Source organism: Trichoderma asperellum, chromosome 1 (assembly GCF_020647865.1).
Source record: "Trichoderma asperellum chromosome 1, complete sequence".
Lineage (NCBI taxonomy): Eukaryota > Fungi > Ascomycota > Sordariomycetes > Hypocreales > Hypocreaceae > Trichoderma > Trichoderma asperellum.
The window spans coordinates 4,410,545-4,424,895 of NC_089415.1; the positions used below are offsets into that span (position 1 = coordinate 4,410,545).

Below are 14,351 nucleotides of genomic sequence, written 5' to 3' on the forward strand. Positions count from 1 at the left end.
CTGCCCAGTATGGCGGGGCAATTCAAGGAGGGGCTTTAAAAGAAGTTGGCGGGGTAGTTTAGTTTTATGACGAGAGGCTGGTTGTTATCGTGGCTGCGTCAACGAAGCTACACGTTGCAAGCCACTGACCTAGAGAGAGTATGTATGTGTACATGAGAAGAAAGTGTTTCACGTCGTCCAACCATGCTTGTCTGCCTATCGACAGAAGTGGCGGGAAAACAGGCAAGACACACAGCGGCCTAAGAATAGCGAAGAAAAGTGAAAGAAGGCAGGTGCCAAAGGGGGGTTAAAAAAAAAAGGATACGGATAGTAGGTAATGGTGATAATGATATGGTAATTATGAATATAGTAATGGCTTGGCTGGCGCCTTACACTCCCTGTAGATTGTGTCTCGTCGCTGCTTGGCCGTTCTATTGGCTGCTTGGTTAGGTAACAAATAAAGGCCTGGACAACAGAGGGCGCTCGATTCCTTCTTGGCTCGCTGGTCAGGCTCCAGGCGCTCAGCTTTCTCGTGGAGTCTGGAAAATTCTGCAACCTTCCATGAGGTACCTCTCCCGGTGGCGGCGGGGCACCTGCTGCGAGTACCCTTTGGCTTATTATTCGCCGGCACAGGTACACGTCACAGCAGCGCCCAGCGCCGATTACAGGTACCCCGACAGGCGCTTTCTAGCAGGCTGCGGCACGTACTGAATTTTTCTTCAGGTCGCATTAGTACCTGATCTCACCGCCCACCACCGCAAGAGCCAGGCCTCTGTTTTGCATCCCACTTTGTATCGCAACCGCCACTTATCTGAACGGCCCCTCTGCTCAGATCTTTTTTTTCTTTCTTTTTTCCTCTCTCTATTTGTCTTCACTTTGTCCTCACCCTTCACCCACCAGGCTCGATTATATCCTGCCTTTACGCCTCTACGCCCTTTGAGCAACAAACTTGTTCTTTTTTTCTTTTTCTTTTTTTCCCCAAGCTCGGGCCCCTCAGTCCTCCACGCAAAAGTGCGACTGATATACCTAGCGAGACTCTTTTAAGGACAGGGATAAATAGCAAAACGCCAAAGAGACATCATGACTTCCGTCGTCGGTATGTTCCCCGCTGCCGCACGTTCATTCTTATGCTTATTTCTATACTGCGTCCCTCTTTGCTACAGATTGAAAAAAGAACTGCTCTCATGCTGACCAACCCCTCCCTGCGTCGCAGGTGTCGATTTCGGAACCCTCAAGACGGTGATTGCTGTCGCGAGAAATCGCGGCGTCGATGTGGTAAGTGAATATCATGAACCAACGTCAGCTGTACTCAACAGGGCTGGACCATCGCTGACAAAAAATTTGCCTCTTGTAGATCACCAATGAAGTGTCCAACAGAGCAACCCCGTACGTTCTTCCCAAGCGCCTTATCAGCGATATTCCTCCCTCCCCACCCTTCAATCACATGTAATCGCCATTGCTAACTAGAGTGCTGCAATACAGATCTTTGGTAGGCTTCGGCCCCAAATCACGCTACCTTGGTGAGGCTGCCAAGACTCAGGAGATTTCCAACCTGAAAAACACCGTCAATTGCCTCAAGCGTCTTGCCGGCCGCTCCTTCAGCGACCCCGATATTCAGACCGAGCAGCAATATGTTACCGCACCCCTTGTCGATGTCAATGGACAGGTCGGCGCTGAGATTAACTATCTCGGCAACAGCGAGAAGTTCACCGCAACCCAGCTTGTTGCCATGTACTTGAGCAAGATCAAGCAGACTACCGCCAACGAGATGAAGCTTCCCGTTAACGATATCTGCCTGAGCGTCCCCGCTTGGTTCACAGACTCTCAGCGTAGAGCGCTGCTGGATGCTGCCGAGATTGCTGGCCTCAAGGTTCTCCGACTCATGAACGACACCACTGCTGCTGCTCTTGGCTGGGGTATCACCAAGCTGGACCTCCCTGCTGCGGAAGAGCAGCCTCGACGGGTGTGCTTCGTCGACATTGGTCACAGCAACTACACTTGCTCCATCGTTGAGTTCAAGAAGGGTGAGCTGGCCGTCAAGGCTACTGCCTGGGACCGCAACTTTGGTGGCCGAGACTTCGACAAGGCCCTTGTGGACCACCTGGCCAAGGAGTTCAAGGGCAAGTACAAGGTTGACATCTATACCCATGGTAGGGCTATGGCTCGTACCATTGCTGCCGCTGAGAAGACCAAGAAGATTCTCTCTGCCAACCAGCAGGCTCCCGTCAACATCGAGTCCTTGATGAACGATGTGGATGCTTCAGCCATGGTCACCCGACAAGAGTTCGAGGCCATGGTTGAGCCTTTGCTCGCCCGTATCCACGTGCCCCTCGAGCAGGCTCTTGCCCAGGCTAAGCTCACTAAAGACGATATTGACGTGATCGAGATCGTCGGTGGTGGTTCCCGAGTGCCCGCACTCAAGGACCGCATCCAGGCATTCTTCGAGAAGCCTCTGTCCTACACCATGAACGCCGATGAGGCTATTGCTCGAGGCTGTGCTTTCAGCTGTGCCATCTTGTCTCCTGCTTTCCGAGTTCGTGACTTCACTGTTCAAGATATCATCAGTTACCCCATTGAATTCGGATGGGAGAAGGCCCCTGATATTCCCGATGAGGACACTAGCTTAACTGTGTTCAACAAGGGTGGAGTCCTGCCTTCGACCAAGATCCTCACATTCTACCGAAAACAGCCATTTGACCTGGAAGCCCGCTATGCAAACACTGAAGAGCTTCCTGGCAAGATGAACCCTTGGATTGGCCGCTTCTCCGTGAAGGGCGTTAAAGCTGATGGCAAGGAAGACTTCATGATTTGCAAGCTGAAGGCACGAGTCAACATTCACGGTGTGTTGAATGTGGAGAACGGCTACTACGTCGAGGACCAGGAAGTCGAGGAAGAGGTCAAGGACGATGACAAGAAGGAGGATGGCGACAAGAAGGATGCTGATGTGAGTATTCCCCCCAAAAAAATATGGCGCGAGGGAGTAACGGACTTGACTAACGTACTATAACAGGCTATGGACACCGATAGCAAGGACGACCGAAAGACCCGAAAGGTGAAGAAGCAGGTTCGAAAGGGTGACTTGCCTATCGCTAGTGGAACTTCATCGCTGGATGCCAGCACAAAGACTGCCTTGACCGAGAAGGAATCTTCCATGGTCATGGAGGACAAGCTGGTGGCCGATACAGAAGAGAAGAAGAACGAGCTGGAGGCATTCATCTACGATCTCCGAGCTAAGCTTGACGAGCAGTACGCCGAGCATGGCAGCGAGGAGGAGAAATCCGAAATCAGAGCCAAGCTCGAGTCAACAGAGGTACGTTATGGCCATTTCCTCACACTTAAATTTTGCGTGAATGCATTAACTGACGTTGGATATAGGACTGGCTTTACGATGAAGGCGATGATGCTTCAAAGGGCGTCTACGTCTCAAAGATTGAGGAGATCCGTGCTCTTGCTCTGCCTGTCATCAACAGATACCAGGAGAAAGTCGAGGCTGAGCGCCGTGCCGTCCAGGAGCGAGTCGAGGCTGAGCAGGCTGCCAAAAGAGCCGCTGAGGAAGAGGCTCGCAAGGCTGCTGAGGCCGAGAAGGCAGCCCAGAGCGGATCCGACCAGGAGATGAAGGATGCTGATGCTCCTCAGACCGAATCTGAGGAGACCGGCGACCCTAAATAAACGCCGCAAAGAAAATAAATTTGTCGAGAGAAGATAAAAACAAAACAGAGAGAAGAGGTATACAGCATAGAAAAAGTTGACCTTCGTCACAACACACGAAGGGAGGTATCATCATGAAGGGGAAAACTTGTCTACGCATTCTAGATCCATTTTATATCATATGCCCCAAGTAGCTACGATTTTTCATACACTTGAAGAAAATTATTCTAGATTTTGGTCTATTGACCGTTAAAACATCGTTAGAAATTGATAACAATAGGTGATTAGTTCATGCTTGTATAGATAATATGTTATTGTAGCCTTTCCCCTTTCCATTGTCATATTTCGCCCCGTAGCTCTTCGCCTGGCTGAGCTTGATGCATGTCCTGTCCTCTAATCTTTGCCATGCTTTGAGCTACTGATACGTTTTTATTCATAACGAAGGGCTTGAGAATCATTTCAAAATCTACCTCTTGTTCTTATGCCACTTTACATCGTGTTTTACAGACCTGCTTCTTTTTCTCCTCTCTTTTCTCATCTCTTTTCTCCAGCCGCTACATCCTTATACCCGATACACACAATTGCCATTTTTCCTGACAATTGTTAACCGGAACCTCACCATGGGCTCTCCCAGACCAAGCTCTTTTTTCCGCTGCCGAATATGCATGAGGCAAGAGAAGCCAAGAGACACAAATTGAAATGCGCTCAAAATTTCGAGCAAAAAAGAAAAAAGAAGAAAAAAAGAAGAAAATGAGATATAAAGGTCAATGCTTTTATAGTACGCGATAAAAAAAGGCGGATAAGATATAACAAGAATAAAGTCGGACAAGCGGTTATATATAGGAGTCGCGTGACCAAAATGACTGACTGATTAGGCGAAAGAAAAAAAAAAGAGCAAAAATTGTTCTTGTCCCTGTTCTTTTCCAATCAACTACTTCAAATGTCAAAGAGAGGCTTCAGCTTGATAATCAGCTGCCATTCATCGTTGGTCACGTCTTTACGATAGTACTCCTTCAGAGTGTCAATACTAGCTCGAGAGATTTGGCTGTAGAGAAGATCGGCCTCTTCCAGGTGTCGACCATATATGGGCTGGTGACCTCCCATCTCGATCTTGATGGCGACAGAGGGTTGACCCTTTTTGCAAACTTGGATTTGCTTGTGGTCTCGCTCAATCGAGGTGCTAAAAGTATATCGTATCAGTATAAAAGCTCACAAAAAGCATTGGTAGGGTGAAATTTGAAAGTTAAAAGGTAACGTGGAAGGATGGAAAACTCACACTCTACCAAGGCCAATAATCTCTTTGGCGTTCGTCACTGGGTTGGTCTTCACAGCTGCAATTGGCGTATTGATCTTAAGCTGGCCCTCTGTCACGTCGACTCCAATGACGATGGGGCCTGTCTTGTTGAAGACAGCAACTGGCTTCAAGACGCAAGGGAAGACAGCCAACATTTTAGATTCCTCCTTCTTCTTCTCCAACATCTCATCCATATGCTTGGTAAAGTTATCAAACAGATGATAGATGATGTCAGCGGTAAAAATCTTGATGCCTTGGTCCTCGGCATATGCCATAGCTTCTTTGTCGACCTTGACGTCGAAACAAAGCATCACAGCATAGTCGGGCGCCTTTTCCAGCATAACACCACATTGCATGACATCACGCTTGTAAACTGGGCCGATACCAACATTGGCCACAGGAATCTTGCAGTCCTTCAAGAAATCGAGCAAAGCTTCCAGTGAACCAAGGGTGGAAGCTTGCACGCTGACACCACGACCAGAAGTTTCGACTCTGCTGAGAAGATTTGCCAGATCTGATTCGACTTCGTCGCAGATATCTTCTTCATCATCGTCTGGTCCAACCACCATCAGCCTAGAACCTGCAATGGCACCTTCAAGACCAGGGGCGCTGATCTTGACACCCAAAGCAGCCTTGACCTCCTTGTTGTGGACGTACGCTGACTTGAGACGCAGTTCGCGCAGTGGCGCTGGAGTGAGAAGAGCTCTGATATTCGTCACAATAGCTCCTTCAGTACCGCACAAGACTATTCGGTCGCCTTCCCTCAAGATTCCGTTGGACAGGATGACATCAATAGTCATACCGAAACCCTCAATAGCCTTGACCTCAAGGACTGTTGCCTGTACCTCAGACAAATACATGAGCGAGCCAACCATACGCTCCTGGGTGAGCTGAATGATAAGTTTCAACATATCCGGGATACCCTCTCCAGTGTGTGCTGAAGTGGGCACAAGTGAGACGAATTTGGCCATAGACTTGTTCTGGTAAAAGAGCTCTGAGTTAAAACCTTGCTCTGCAAAAGCTAGTTTAGTCGCCTCCAAGCGGTTTTTGAACTCGTTTTGGACCGCTTTGCTCTGGAGCGCCAGACTGTCTTGGAAGCCATTGTTGTCCACCTTCTTCCATCCGTAAAGTCTGTCGATCTTGTTGAGAGCCACAATAAATGGTGTTTTCCTGTCGCGGAGCAAACGCATTGACTCCAAAGTCTGCGGTTCAAGACCGTGCATGATATCCACAACCAAAATAGCAATGTTACACAAGGATGAACCACGGGATCGGAGGTTAGAGAAAGACTCGTGACCAGGGGTATCAATAACCAGGAGACCGGGAACCTTGAAGTCAAACTCATTGTTCTTGTTAATGACGGCCGTCTTTGCTCTGATGGCCTCAACTGGGAAGTATGTAGCACCAATCTGCTGGGTGATACCTCCGGCTTCGCCCTCTTGAACGTTGGTCTGTCGGATCTTGTCAAGAAGCTTCGTCTTTCCAGTATCGACGTGTCCCAGAATACAGCAGATGGGAGAGCGGAGATTGTCCTTGGATCGAGCAGCCAGGGCGGCCTGGTGGGCCTTCTCTCTCCGTTCTGCAGCTTCTTTCTTGCGCTGAGCTTCGGCTTGCTTGGCCTTCGATACGGCTTCGTCCTCAGACTCGCTTTCGTCGCTTTCGTCGCTTTCCTCCTCCTCCTCCTCCTCCTCCTCCACCTTCTTCTTCTCATCTGTGCCGTTAGACTTGGCAGCCGATTTCTTCTCGGCCTCTTCGTCAGAATCGGCATCCCAGCTGTCTTTGACATCGTCCTCTTCTCCGCTATTTGCGGCGGCTTCCCAGTCATCTTCAATGTCGCTCTCCTGAGCCGCCTTTGCAGCGGCAGCCTTTGCCTCGGCTTCAGCCTTTTCCTTTGCAGCCTTCTCTTCTGCTTCTTTTGCGGCTTTCTCGGCCTGAAGTCGGGCTCGTTCCGCAGCCTCTGCTAGAGCAGCCTCTTCGTCTTTCTGAAAAGGGGGTAAAAATTACAACATTAGTAGGAGTTATCAAAGGGGGATAGGTGGAGGGGAGAGGTGCGCTCATTACCTTATCGTTCTTTCCCCTCTTCTTCTTGCTATCATATACCACCTTCTTTTTAGGTGCACCCTCTTCTGACTCCTGAGGGCCAATTTTGATACCAGCGGCAAGCATCTGCTGGAGCTTTAACTCATTTCGAGCCTTCTCTTCTTTCTGCGCCTTAGTGAGGAATTTGCCCTCCTTCTTCAGCTGATCAATGCGCTCCTTCTCACGCTGCTTCTTGATAGCCTTCTGCTCTTCTCTGCGCTTGGCTTCTTCGGCCAATCGCTTTTCTTCCTCTTCAGCCTTAGCCTTAGCTTCAGCGTCCAAGCGGGCGATCTCTTCCTGTCTGCGACGGAGCTCCTCTTGTTGCTTCTGAATCAAAGCGAGATGCGCCGGAACCTTCTTCTTCTTACCTCCTGTCTCAGCAGGAGCAGGGCTGGCAGCCTGTTCAGGGGCGGCTTCATCTTTGGTAGGAGCTGCCTTTGCCGGCTCTGGGGCTTTCGCGGGTGCAGTTGTCTTCTTCTTCGCAGCCTAGTTATGTCCACGTTAGAAATTGCTATGTCTAGAAGTGCCAATGCGATGGGGAGTCCTAACCTGTTCCTTCTTACGCTGCTTCTCACGCTCCTTCTTCAGCTTTTCCTTCTCAGCCTTGGTGAGGATCCTGCCAGGCTCTTCAAGGTCGTCGTCGTCCTTCTTAGCCGCTGCTGGGGCAGGCTTGCCCTTGCCACCCTTGCCCTTCTTCTGCGGTAGGGCGAACTCGTCATCATCCAGAGATGCTTCGACTGGTGCTTTGGCGGACAGATCCTCCTCTACCACCGGTTCGGGTGCAGGCTCCTCGTCCACAATGCCCTTCTTCTTGCGCTTCTCCTTGTTCTTGCGCATGATGGCCATCAGGCCGCCGCCACCAGCAGCAGCTTCATCGTCCTCGCCATTCTCATCGTTGGTAGCGGGCACTGCATTCGCCGGGGCGATGGTTTCTCCCAATTCAGCCTCCCAGTCGTCCTGGTCCTTCTTGTTTCCCTTCTTCTTCGGTGCCATCTTGGTGATATTCCTGATGATATTTGATCGAGGGGGAAACGACGATACTGTCGACGAAAAAAAAAAAAAAAGAGGAAAAAAAAAAGAGGAGGGGTAGCGAAAATGTAGTAATTCAGCTTCAGCCCCGCAGTGTTGAATAAAACAGAAGAATAGGCGACGATCGTTCTCCCAACGACAGAATGGAGGACAATGCAGTGGGAGAAGAAAAACCAACCAAGAAAAAAAAAAGCCCGGAGATAATACCTGAGCTTGTCCCGCACTAATGGCCCATTATGGTTTGTGGTGGTTATACTACCAAGAGCGTGTGTTATGGAGCCGGTGGGTTGGCCACTGGGCTTTGTCTTGCGGGGCAGATGACTTTTCCTTAGCTGGCTTTGGAACTATTACTGCCTGGCTCTGTGCCAACAAGTGCAAACTTACATGTACCTAGGCCGCTTGTATTGCACGTCTATAGTACACGCCTGTAACTACGTCGAATGCTTAATGCTTGGCTTTTATACCCATATCTCTAATTCTTTCTTACTCTAAACAAGTAAGGAACTGCAACTCTCAAATGCACAGACTCATAATCATAAATTCATTTCCGATGAAGATGGTAAATGCTACATAGGTATATGCATTGTATTCTCCCATTACAGTGCTGGCGCTACGAGAAACTCGAATATCTCATAGGCGAGCTCAAAATATTTCTTTCGCCGCTTCGATTCGCCTTCGTCCTTGAATCCAGTAGTGAGGCTCCCCCCTTCTAGCGCATCGAGGTGGTCGCAAAATAAGGCAAAGGTGTCATCGGATTTCATAATCTTTTCCAATGCTTTTAGTTGTATGCAGCGCTTTAGCAAATCTCCGTCGATATGCATGATCCTAGGGCTTGGTTGCAAATCTATACTCATAACGTCCACCTTCTCGTTAATCGCAGACTTGTCAAACAAAGCCATACCGTAGTTTTGGTGCGCCAATGTCTGGACCATGAGTAAGAATCGCCACAACTCAAGTCCAAGCAGCGAAAATTGCTTCATGGAACCATCTAAGGAAACGCCAATAATATCCGATCCATCATGGGTACTCGGTAATGTTCCGTAGCGCCGTTGGGTATTGTCCACAAGCCATAGCGGCCTGCTGCGGGCTCGTAGGAATCTCCTCACTGAAGCCGCTAGCATGCCTTCGAATACAACTTCAAACTCTCGATCTCGCTGACCCAGTGGGACCCAAAGGCCTGTTATGAAGCCAGCTTGGTCCGATACAAGAGTCAGTGGCCACTGGCCATAGCCGTCGGCCGGATTGCCCACATCTATCATATGAATTGTTCTTCTAGAGGCCTGGTCGCAATGTATGAGTTCCATGGTGCCTTCATCTGACTGGTAGTCTATAACTTCCAACGAATGCAAGTTTGTGAGTGCAAAAAGCTTGCCTTTGAATATGCGTAGTTGAATCGCTGGGGAATCCAATTGGAACTGCTTCACATGTTTCAGCTTCCTTTCCGCCAGATCGAGGATCTCCCAATGAAGTGTCTGGTCAACACAGTACAGCAATCCTTCCTCATTCCCCACTATTGAAAATATCGGGCCTGAAAGTTGTTTCTTATATCGTGTCCAATATCTCAGTTGCCTGCTCTCTCCTTCACGCGAGCGAGCATCCAACTTTTCCGTGGAGACAATTATGAGTCTTCCATGATGTGTGGTAACGATGATAAAAGGAAATACTTTGCCGTCCTTTTTGTAAAGCCATTCGTGAAGCCCATGTATTTTATCTTCGCGGTGGCCCAGACCAGAAATGTATTCGGTAGGATTCTTATCCTTGTCAGTTGGCACAGAGATGATTGCCCCCGTATCAGGATCAATGAATACCAGCGTGGGCTTATTATTGGTAATCATGGCAACAACTAGGCAATTCAGCATCTGCGAGAATATGATCCTTGTTGGGGTGCCTTGAATAGGAATAGGCCGGGGCACATTCCCAACTTGAGGGCCAAAGTCAGCCAAGAGCAGCCTTGAGCCTGCGAGTATCAGCAGAGATGTATGCCCGCTTTGCCCAGACAGATTTTGAGATATTCTGTGGAGTGAGTGAATGGGGGGTGATGGCATTGATGGCTCGTTCGAATCTGTTAGCCAAATGAATTGCTTATTGGTAAATTTACAATTCTTCGGAGAAAAATCGCTGAGAAGTAGCAATCTATTGTCGCAACAAGCAAATGTGGCGGACGCTTCATCGAAAGGAATCGAGGAGGGAAACACATCGACTCGTGCTACCCCGATAACTTCAGTATTCCAACTTATATCGTCCGGAGATTGGTCAGATATTCGAGCAGTAATGAGACTACCGCAACGAGTACCTAAGACAAGATGGATCTCGTCGGTACTTTGGTCTGCGACGGAGATGCTCGTCAGAGCTTCGAGCTCTGTACTAACCCCTTGGCCCACTATGATATGTCAGTCGGAGCTCAAAGATATCAAGAACAATCAAACAATCCAAATCATTTTAGGGGCATAACTGAAAGACATACCAGAATTAGCTGTAATCGCTTTTGCAACAATAGGCTCCCCAGTCGTTGAGTAGATGGATAGCCATGGAACTCCATTGCACATAGACGTAGCCACAATGAAGGTGTTGCTCGAGACTGTAAATATCGACACGCAAGTCACTTCACCCTGTGCATCCCAGCTTCTTGTTAAACCAAATTCAATTTCCTGGGCTCTCATAACGTGGAGCCGAGAAACTTGATTGGCGTGCGTGGAGAATACTACAATATGGCCAATGCAAAAAGCACTCTCTGCTGTTGCATCAGCTATACCAAGGGCTTCGGCAATTAAGCATCGTGAACTAATTAGATAATCAGTATTGTGATTCCAAAAGTTAAGATAGTCCATCAGGATTCCGTACCTTCCTGTAGGGGTGGCCACATTAATGGAAGTTTCGGTGACCTGAACTATAGTATCTGACACTTGAACAGCGTGAAGAGTTCTAGATGTCAAATCAAACGGTGTATCTTCGGTAGGAACCGCATCGACTTGGTCGAGGTTTTCTGAGAATCGGAGAACAATTGATGAGTGCGGTAGCGCCAGAAGGCCATACAACACTGTTGCATTGCCATGATGTGTTGTAAATGTCCATGCTTGCCTAATGGGCTCGCCGGTTTCAATGTCCAACCCAATTCTAGCTTGTATTCCCCATCTCCATTGCACCACGCTGCCTTTTAGGCCGCGGCAAGATGCACTGAATATGCTGTCTTGTTTTCGTACCCTATTCTGCTGTACGGCTGCTGACTGGTGTTGACCTACTTGAAGATCCGTATTGTTCGCACCCCAAGTCGAAAATTCATTCGTAGTTGTCATATCAATAACGGGAGACCAGTTAGAGAGGATGCTAACCTGCTGGATGTCCTCACGGGGGGCGAGCTAAAGACAAAAGGAGGGCCACCGTCAAACACAGTTCACGGTACAAGGGTCATTGTTTGGCGGATTGCTTACCTTCCAAATGCCTCCTGGGCCAGAGTCTCCGCCAATCATGAGAACGTCTGAAAAGATGTCATAAGCCGAAGTGAAGGCCGTATCGATATTGGCCCCTAAGCATCCGACATTAGTCACAGAAGGGAGCAATTCAGCCGCATCTATTTCAATATGTATGATTGCGCCATCTTCACGGGCCAAGTAAATGATGTCCGTTTTTTCAAGGTATTTCTTCCTGCGAAAGGGTCGCGCCCAGGCCACCCAGAGCGGATCGCCATGCCCATGATACAGCGGCGTAGGCGCAGGTGGTTCCGCTGGTAACATTTCGAACTCTGGCGCACCCGACAGCGCATATTTTACAATACCGATATAGAACTCGGAGACGGCGAAAAAGGCCGTTTTGAACCTGAGTGGAATGAGCAGCAGAGGCATCTTATGCTCTTTAGGAAGCCGAGTTCCAACCCTTTCTTCAGAAAGGATGAGTTGAAGATTGTCACCCAACTCCCATTCGTACGTTGCCATACGAGAGATGGGAGGTCCATTGACACGCTCTCTTCGAATAATGATCAATATTAGGATAATATGATGATGATCCTCTGGGCGGGGAAATAGAAACTCCATTTTCTGGACAACCCCACTGACAGCTCTGATGCGAAAAGATTTGATGGGGTTGATGTACTCTCGGTTTGCATACTGTCGATTGAGCTCTGGTAAGGCCACCAATTCGTATACGATGAAGATGCCTTCCGGAGTTGCTGCAGCCATGTATCGGGAAGACGGATCCACAGCAAGGTGATAGCCTACATAAGGCAGCAGCTTAGGATTTTCATATGTGCTCGTGACAAACTCTAGCCCCCCGTCAGGCTTTTCCCTCACAAAGAGGAACAGCATCTGACAAGATTCTAGTACCAACACGAGCATCTGCGGAGGGAGCAAGCGAACTCGAAGGTCGTCGGAAATTCCATCTTCTCCCGGAGAGGATGGAGAAGGCGATGGCTCTTGTTTGACGGTGATACCGTATGGGTCGTCGTCCAATCCATGCTCCAAGCTGCCGCCAAGGACTACGGCATTTCGAATTCTGTGTCCAAAGTCGGACTTGCGAACAACATCATGGACCTGGCCATCTCTTCCAAGCTCGCTGACTTGGACAAAGTGATCCTGATGAGGCAATGTCAGCCAAGAAAATGCCTAAAGATCGAAAAGTAGTATCCGACGGTGTGTAACTCGAACTCTCATGGAATCGCTTGTTCGTGAAAAAGAGGTACTTACGCCAATGAAAGCAATGTCGTTATGAGTGCTGGAGCGCAGCCGAGCCGGGAGCACCCATCGAACAACAGGGCTTTCAACAATAGTCTGGGATAGAATACCACAGACTGGGGGTCGCGGCAGAGGCTCAGAGGCCAGCTGTGGAGCGGCAGATGCCCTCAAGGCGGCTTGCAGGTTGACGGTTTCAGTAACCCACTCGCCATCCCTCAAAACCCTAGTATGGAAGGCCATTGTGTCGTTCTCATAATACCGTCTCAGGAAGGCGTGAAGATAGCGTGGGTTAGACGAGCAGGTGGCTCAGAATCAAAGAGAGTTCGAGCGTTGAGCTCGTAGATTGCTTGTACGAGCCAGACGGGGGCGGAGAGAAGCGTGCTTTCGGAACAACTTGCGCATCAAAAAGAGCATTGCACTTGACGCCTAGAACTAGGGGGACAGTATCTCGACCATGGCGGCCAAAGCAAAGCGGAAGGTCGGAGGTGATGCCGGCACGAGGCCTATATACGCTTAGGCACCTCTTTGATGACGCTGATGTTGGAACGTGCAGGCTGCTCACGCCTGTTAATTGAAGAGGGTGGTCAGGCGCTGGTGCTTTGCGAGCATCAACACCGGGCAAGCTTAAGATCAGGGCAACAAGTCAATTTGGAGGCAGCCCAGAGGCAGATGCGCAAGAATGGGACGGGTCTCGCTGGCGACTGGCCTGGGTAACGTTGAAAAACGAGATTGGGCGTCTTGGTCGATCTATATGTATTGCTAAGCGACTCGCTATCATGCCGCTTGGGGTGCCTGGCGATAGCAGTGCCCGTTGTCAACAACCGGAGTACTCGTCCGGAAGTCACTCCAGAATCTCAATGCCCAGCACCTACCTAGTACCTTTTAGAGGCGGATGTCAAGCACAGGCTTCCAAGGCATAATCAAGGGCCAGAATGAGGAGGAAGCTGTTTGTCGTTTATTAGCAGCCAGTAGCACCTCTGCTTGCAAGAGCTGTGGAGTGGGGCTCTGGCCGCCGTTGGGTACATGCCTCTGTATCCACCACTGCCCACGCTGCATGTACACTGAACCAACAGCATCTCTAGCACATGCTCTGAGGCTTGGCTACATGTATGATGGCTGCCAAGGGCCATTTTGTGTCCGTTGAAGATCGGTCCAACGCCAGTTGGCCGTAGGGTTAGCCGCCTGGGGAACTGCTTCCGGCTGCGCAACCAGCACAGGCACGAGAGTCAAGTTTCAAGAGCAGCTACTATAGGTATAGTAGGTATATGCCCTCACGTACTCACTGCATATTAATGCCCTCACGCACACTCAATCGCTTGTGTCATATCTCATCTTGTATGTCTCCACAAGGGTATACTGTATAATGCGTGTTACTACCATTTTTTTTTTCTCGGCTTGTGTGTAACCAGCAGACCTGAGAGCAGTTTTTCAACAGCGGATGAGAGGTCTGGCCTCTCCCATAACCCCTTTTTCTGTAGCTGTGGGGAAGGATTCGTCCACGTATGCCAGAAATCCAGTCCTGCTACTACCGTTACGTATGTATGGTGGGCATCCCGTCGAGGTTCGTCGAAAGGATGCTTCTGCCTACTCTCCTAGCCACCATCTCGGGTGCTTAGCTGCCCATGTCAGGCTTCCAAGTTCAACATTATCACCTATTT

At 49.4% G+C, this 14,351-nt stretch overlaps 3 protein-coding genes across 3 annotated transcripts; 1 reads left to right on the forward strand and 2 right to left on the reverse strand.

The window, feature by feature from the left end:
• The first annotated feature begins 525 nt into the window (after window positions 1–525).
• Window positions 526–4,150, forward strand: HSP88 (Heat shock protein hsp88). Its single transcript, XM_024903542.2, has 6 exons — window positions 526–1,075; window positions 1,193–1,254; window positions 1,334–1,365; window positions 1,462–2,923; window positions 2,990–3,289; window positions 3,355–4,150. Exons 1-6 carry the CDS (start codon window positions 1,060–1,062, stop codon window positions 3,646–3,648), a joined length of 2,166 nt encoding a protein of 721 aa, XP_024762448.2. The 5' UTR covers window positions 526–1,059; the 3' UTR covers window positions 3,649–4,150.
• TrAFT101_001358 (uncharacterized protein) lies at window positions 3,872–8,254 on the reverse strand. The gene is made up of 4 exons (XM_024899689.2): window positions 7,550–8,254; window positions 6,983–7,486; window positions 4,904–6,903; window positions 3,872–4,807 (listed from the first exon to the last, which is right to left on the reverse strand). Exons 1-4 carry the CDS (start codon window positions 7,991–7,993, stop codon window positions 4,564–4,566), a joined length of 3,192 nt encoding a protein of 1,063 aa, XP_024762449.2. The 5' UTR covers window positions 7,994–8,254; the 3' UTR covers window positions 3,872–4,563.
• Window positions 8,255–8,381: 127 nt separating this feature from the next.
• Window positions 8,382–13,635, reverse strand: TrAFT101_001359 (uncharacterized protein). The gene is made up of 5 exons (XM_024899548.2): window positions 12,706–13,635; window positions 11,458–12,594; window positions 10,871–11,385; window positions 10,494–10,810; window positions 8,382–10,409 (listed from the first exon to the last, which is right to left on the reverse strand). Exons 1-5 carry the CDS (start codon window positions 12,931–12,933, stop codon window positions 8,626–8,628), a joined length of 3,981 nt encoding a protein of 1,326 aa, XP_024762450.2. The 5' UTR covers window positions 12,934–13,635; the 3' UTR covers window positions 8,382–8,625.
• Between the last annotated feature and the right edge of the window lie 716 nt (window positions 13,636–14,351).

Coding starts and splice junctions, on each gene's coding strand:
- HSP88 (XM_024903542.2), top strand. Junction 1,255..1,333: donor GAAATCGCGGCGTCGATGTG/GTAAGTGAATAT, acceptor TGCCTCTTGTAG/ATCACCAATGAAGTGTCCAA. Junction 3,290..3,354: donor CCAAGCTCGAGTCAACAGAG/GTACGTTATGGC, acceptor CGTTGGATATAG/GACTGGCTTTACGATGAAGG.
- TrAFT101_001358 (XM_024899689.2), bottom strand. CDS start 7,993: ATGGCACCGAAGAAGAAGGGAAACAAGAAGGACCAGGACGACTGGGAG. Junction 7,487..7,549: donor AGCAGCGTAAGAAGGAACAG/GTTAGGACTCCC, acceptor GGACATAACTAG/GCTGCGAAGAAGAAGACAAC. Junction 4,808..4,903: donor ATTATTGGCCTTGGTAGAGT/GTGAGTTTTCCA, acceptor ATATACTTTTAG/CACCTCGATTGAGCGAGACC.
- TrAFT101_001359 (XM_024899548.2), bottom strand. CDS start 12,933: ATGGCCTTCCATACTAGGGTTTTGAGGGATGGCGAGTGGGTTACTGAA. Junction 12,595..12,705: donor ACGACATTGCTTTCATTGGC/GTAAGTACCTCT, acceptor TTGCCTCATCAG/GATCACTTTGTCCAAGTCAG. Junction 10,811..10,870: donor GTGGCCACCCCTACAGGAAG/GTACGGAATCCT, acceptor TTATCTAATTAG/TTCACGATGCTTAATTGCCG.